This window comes from Gekko japonicus, unplaced genomic scaffold (genome assembly GCF_001447785.1).
Source record: "Gekko japonicus isolate JY-2015 unplaced genomic scaffold, Gekko_japonicus_V1.1 scaffold1822, whole genome shotgun sequence".
NCBI classification, from domain to species: domain Eukaryota; kingdom Metazoa; phylum Chordata; class Lepidosauria; order Squamata; family Gekkonidae; genus Gekko; species Gekko japonicus.
The window spans coordinates 317749-324007 of record NW_015163657.1 but is presented as its reverse complement, the minus strand read 5'-3'; the positions used below and the strand labels follow the sequence as shown (position 1 = coordinate 324007).

The 6259-nt window shown below is 51.0% G+C and overlaps 1 protein-coding gene across 1 annotated transcript in view; it reads right to left on the bottom strand.

Annotated features, from left to right (window-relative positions):
- Positions 1 to 2221, bottom strand: part of RGS20 (regulator of G-protein signaling 20) — a 29952-nt gene extending 27731 nt beyond the window's left edge. The window contains exon 1 of the mRNA XM_015407714.1: positions 2120 to 2221. Within this exon, the coding sequence (XP_015263200.1) occupies positions 2120 to 2221 (102 nt within the window). The remainder of the gene's footprint in view (positions 1 to 2119) is intronic.
- Positions 2222 to 6259: the final 4038 nt, after the last annotated feature.

Here is a 6259-nt window from a genome sequence, read left to right as displayed (position 1 = left end):
GATACTTGTTCTACTATGGAAACAGTTTGATTGAATGGACTAGTCAAAAGCAAACTATTGTGGCTATGTCTACCGGAGAAGCTGAATGTGTATCAGCACAAAGTGCCAGCTATGAGCTCTACTGGATTATTCATCTACTGAAAGACTTCGGTATAAATGAACCAAAGCCAATAATACTTTTTGGAGGACAATCAAGTTTCTATCGCCATCTGCAAAGGTGAAGGGACCAAATCTAAAAACAAGACCATCACACTCAAATGCCACTATGTGAAAGAGCTGCAAGACCAAGGACTGATTGAACTCCAATACTGTCCTACTGATCAGATGATTGCCGACATCCTGACCAAGCCGCTTGACAAGCAGCGTTTTGAGACTCTTCGTGAATGTTTGAATCTGCATGACTTTCGTCTTATAGCTTGAGAAGGGGTGTTGGGTATTACAAGTTGAAAACACTCAGTATATCTGGGGTTAAATGTTTGTTTATGTTACTCACAGGAAGTCACATGTTTCTCATGTAACCAATGTTCTTTAGATGTAGAAAGCCCAGGAATTTTCTCCCTGATCTAGGAATTTGATTGGAACTAAAGTGTCAAGGTGTATTCCCATTTTATGGCTTCTCTTCCCGTTTTTGTTTTGGTGTTCTAAGGAACAAGAAGAGTAGCCATACTCTCTCTCTTCTAGTTTTGTCTTTGTAGAGTAAGGATGTAGTAGATTATGCTCTGTTGTTATTTTCATCCCAGTTACCCTTCCCATGCTAGAATTTAGTAAAAACTTTATATTTTAATCACACATGGACTCTCAGTCTGAATTATTTTACTTTGGCTCTGCTGGACTATCTTATCTCTGCTAAATACCATTTTTTCAATATCTCACTATCACCCAACACATTCAGACAAAACGTGAAACTCAAAGCAGAAAGTGGCGTTCTACGCAACAGGAATCTGCGCGAAACTTGTGCCGAAAACAAGCAGGGCAGCTTGCTAGAGCAGGAGCGCCTCCAAATTGCACGCGAGAACGGGAAGGGCTACGGGAAGAAAGCGGGCCGGGACAGAGCAGAGGGCGCGGATTCAAGAGCCAAACACAGGCCACATCCGGCTCAATACACGAACATCGGCTACTTTCTCAGGCGACCTGAGTGTGTTCTTCTCTCTCGCTCACTCACGAGAATCTCGGCATCCCGCGGGTGAGCAGGAAGACCTATGAATTCCTGCGCTGACTTCTCCTAGCAGACTTTTCTGCTGGGCTGCCTGGACTGAGGGATCTCCCTATAGATGGACTGGAGGCCAGGTCTGCTTCTAAGCAGCACCCACCAGGTGCCTTCTTGGGCTTGATGGGAAATGCCCGGGGAAGCGACAGAAGTCTCCCACTCCCCGCCGCCGCTGTATTCGCTGGCATCCTTGCAGTCTATCCGCCACCTTCCTTCCTGCGGCACCGGAGCTCTCTCCTCCACTAGGCTCTTTCCCGAAGCCAACGTCGGTATTGCTCCTCGGCTAATCCCCTGCTCGCTCCCCTTCGCGAGGAAGGCAGAGCGCGGGGTGACGGGGAGCTCTTGTTGACCGGGACGTTCCTGCTCAGGCCCCATGCTTTCCACCCAAGCACCGTGGCCCGGCGGCACTGAAGGGAGAGGCCCCGGCACGAGATCTCAAACGCAAAGGCGCGAAAGCCAAGGCAACCCACCCTTCTGCTCTAAGGCAGCCGCCAAACTGGACCTCCCGAAGCAGCACAGTTTGCCCTGGGTTGTCGTCAGCCAACCCTTGACGTCTTTTGATCCCAAAGAGCCCCCAAGATTTGTGGCAGACAGGCAGCTCCGGAGGATCCGGCTGCCCTGGCTGGAACGCTCAGCCCGCCCGCCTCTGCCCCAAAGCTCGGGGAAGCCGTCCCTCCCTTCAGGGTAGACTGCAGGAGCTTCCCTCACCACGTTAGGGGAAAAGACCGGGGGTGGGGGGTGGGCACCACACTACATTTGCTGCTGCTGCCGCCAGCGATCGCCAACCGAGAGCGACGGAGAGCGTCAAACTAGTCCGGGTGACTCTGAGTAGCTCTTCCACCCACGCGCTCGGGCCGAGAGAGAGAGAGAGAGAGAGAGAGAGAGAGTCAGAGCTCGCCCAGGGGTACTTACAGTTTCCCCTTCGATCTCGGGAGCCGGGTGGAAATCTTTGCATTGCTCACATCCGTTAGTAGCACCAGGCTCTTCAGCCGGGGACGGCGGCTCGCCAGCCATGCGCATGCGTCCGGAGCTAGGCTAGACGCCTCGGTTTGTCGAAGCTTCCACGCATGGGCTTGGCCTTCCTCTCTCCCCCTCCTTTCGTTTTCAGTCCCCCAAATGTCCCGGGCCCCCCTGAGCGCCTCTGACTACGGGGAGGGCCAGCAACCGCTCGAGAAGACGGAGTGTGAAGGACCACCGAGGCCACTCGGCGCCCAGAGGAGGCCGCGGCAGCGTCTCTCCTTTCAGGACCCTGGACAGTTCCAGGCAAGCCGCTCAGTTGACCGGCTGTTGGCACCGGACGGGCGGTGGGGGCTGCTGCTTCCCCTCCCCCGACCTGCCCCGTGGAGCGCCTCGCCCCGGTGGGCAACACAGCCCGGCACGTGCGCGCGCGATTGCCAGCCGGCCACTCGACATCTGGAGCAACAAACATCTGCCACAAACACATTGTGGAAGCAGATGGGAGGGGGGAGGGAGAGGGCAAGGGGGCGGCGGCTCTAGCCTCTGTTTCGACCCCCCTCCCCCTGGGAGGAGAAAGGGTGGCATAAACAAGCGTGTTTGTGTCGGAGGGAAGCGGGGGAGGGCCGCAGCTCTGGGGCTGCGGTGGTGTGCACTGAGGTTTCCTTCCAAAGTCCTCCCCCACTTTTCGTAGGTCCTCTTTTTCTTATGTTCTGATCTATTATGATGATGATGCCAATCCAAAAAGCACCACCCACCACAGAAACCACGGAGTCGTTTACCAGTCGCTAACTTCATTTTATCTTCCCTTGCCATTCCCCCCCAGAAGACCTCCCGAAGCAGCACAGTTCCCTGTGGCGGGAAGCACCTCTCTTGAGAGCTTTGCCTCGGCGTGTCAGGCAGTCTGGCTTTCAAACCTGGAGACTCTAGGAAAGCAACAGTCTCCATGGGGGCTGGCTACAGGAAATTCCTGCAACCGGTTTGCTGGGGGGGGGGGAGCCAGGTGAACGAGCCTCTTGCCAAAGAGATTTCACATTACAATGATCTGGCTACCAAGTTCCGCTGAAGCTGGCTGCTTTCGGACTAGCAAGGGTTTTTTTTAGCCCCCACTTCTGAGAGAGGGAGGGGCGCGATGTTTCCCCTGAAACTGGAATTGATCCGAGACATAAATAACCCTGGCGTCATTTCCTCTGGCTTCGCAGGAGCTGGAATCAGGACTCCCTGGTTACCGAGAGAGGCGGGCGCGTTCACAAACAGCCGCGGGGCTAATGACAGCTCGCTTCCTGTTTTGATTGGCGCAGAAACCCTAGATTCGGAAAAGAAAAACAGCCATCCTCAGTCCCCCTCCCTTCCCACCTCGAGGCAGATGGGGCGAAAACGATGAAGCTGTTGCTTCCTGCTGCTCCTCTCACACCTACATCTAATAAGTGGCTCTGCCAAGTCAAAGGCCAAATCTACATATGCATTTTAGAATCAGCTTGGTGCCGCTGTTATCCCATGTGGTTTAGAACTGCTGCACCTCTGCTTTCAAGTTAGCATTAGGGGAGCTGTCCACTGTCTTTTTTTCCAGTTATCTAATCACAATCTATTGTTCATCACTAGATGGCCCCTGGGGGTAACTGGAGTGTTCTGGGACTGGAATGAGAGGCCCCACAGTGGAATGGTAGCCCCTGAGGAGTATTCTGGGACTGGAATAACCGGCTCCAGAGTGGAATGATAGCCCAGGGGGTAGGAGATGTGTCCCGGGACTGTAATGATAGGCCTGGCATTCCAGTTCCAGGACACTCCTCTTACTCCAAGGGGATGTCATTCCACCATTGGGCCTGTCATTCCACTCCCAGAACACAACTGCTACCCCGAGGCTGCTACCCCCAGGGGCTGTCATTCCACTCCGGAGCCTATCATTCCATTCCCAGAACACTTCTGTTACTCCTAGGGTCTGTCATTCTTACCCCTGTAAACTTACAAATGAGAAACACCATGACTATAAGGCAGGAATTGCAATTCTTTGAGCCAAATGCAAGCTCTTACTCGAAAAAAGCTGCTGACTGTGCATTGCCCAGTCATATTCAGTGATTATAAATTTAATAAACAGATAAATTTCAAATAAATTTTTTTGAGGACTGGTACATAGTGATGAGTAAAAGCAGCCATGCAGGAATCAAACCAACAATACCCTGATTTACAGGGCAGGAATTTACCCACTGAGCTAAACACAAGGTCTTATGTTTTACTGCTGAGTGTGCCTCCTACAGCTCGAAGTAAATCCCCCCCCCGTGAACTTAAAATGTAAAAGGGGTCAAGAAATAAAAGCTTCAAAACAAGATAAAAAGTTTTTAAATTATTTTTGGGCCTAGCTAGTAAAAAGAGAAAAGAGTACTGTTGGAATCGAACCACGAGTTACCGCCTAGTTTTTTGTGCACCACCTGTTGGAATTATTTAAGAATTAGCTCAAAAATGTCTACATTAGGTTGACAGCGCAACAAAACCAGAAAGGAGGGGTTAGAGCAGCAAAGAACAGCATTCATTTAAACCAGTGCAGAGCGGCTATGACAATGGAGTCACTACCAGAGGGCGGGAAACATATGTAGACACTGATTTTTATACTGGTGCACTACCAGTATGAAACCGGATGCAAATGTAGACAGTTTCTTGGGGGATGGGAGCGAAAGTGTCAGGAAACCTGGAAATCAGCAAGAAACACACATGTGAATTCGACCGAAGTTTCAAAGCGACAGATCTAAAGGCTGCCCTTACCAGTTGTTCCCATTTAAACCAAAGGGATTTGTTAGCACAAGGAAGTTTAGGATTCTGGCCGCAGGCTCATGTGTCCATTCCTCTTCATGCACTTTCACTCAATGACTGCCAGTTTTTTTCCAGGCTCATCTCTGAAATCGGCCTCCAAATCTTAAAGTGTGAAGTAGCAATAACAAAATATGTGTTTCCAAGCAGAGAATTTTGCCTGATCACTAAGTATGGCAGCCCATCTAGGTCACTGGGTGGCCAGTTTGGTGTAGTGGTTAGGAGCACAGACTTTAATCTGGGAGGAATGGGTTTGATTTCCCACTCCTCCACATGCAGCTGCTGGGGTGTGACCTTGGGTCAGTCATAAGTTCTCTCAGAGCTGTTCTCACGGGCAGTTCTTGAAAGAGCTTTCGCAACCCCACCTATCTCACAGAGTGTCTGTTGTGGGAAGGGGAAGAGGTTGTAAGTGAAGGGCAAGGTATAAATCCAATCTCCTCCTCTTCCTCCTCCTTCTATGGTAACAGGATACATGGCTGAGCTTGAGCATGGGCTCACCAGAGGTCAGCCCCAGAGCCTGTTCTCAGTGCAAGGGACCGGCCTGTTCAGGTCCCTGCTTTAGTTCAGTCACAGTCACTCCGCCTATCCTATTTACTTCATTGCTATCCCACCTGTCTCTGCAATGGGGACCCAAAGCAGCTTACATCATTCTCCTCTCCTCCATTTTATCCTCACAGGAACCCTGTGAGGTAGGCTAGGCTGACAGAGTGTGACTGGCCCAAGGTCACCCAGGGTCACCCCCTGCATAAGGGGGATTTGAACCTGACTTTCCCAGATCCTGATCTGACACTTTAACCACTACGCCATGCTGGCTCTCTGAAAAGCACTCACATACAGGTATAAATATGCAGATCTGAACAGATATACAAATAACTGCCTTGGGGGGGGGGCATATCAGTAGCACTTCCATACCCACAGGCAGTCTACCTCTGAACTCCAGATGGTTGGCATAACATATGAAGGGTATTGCCTGCTCGTCTTCTGCTGGGATACTCTTGGAAACAGAGTACTGGGATCTGTGGGTCAGATCCAAAAGGACTCTTCATTCTCCTATTCTGCAATGGGTATGAGTTCCAGATAAACCATCACCTTTATTCTCAGAAATGAGCTGCCAAACAAAAACAAATTTTTTGCTGAATGTGGATGACCTGCTGCTATTTCCCCCCAAGAGGAGTGGTACTCACATCAATGGGTTGTTTGGGGTGGGTCCCAGGTTTCCCAAATGCTGCTGCTTTACATTTAGGGCATCTTAGAGTTTCCAAGGAGATGCAGCTGCGTGAGGCCAGCTCGACCAAG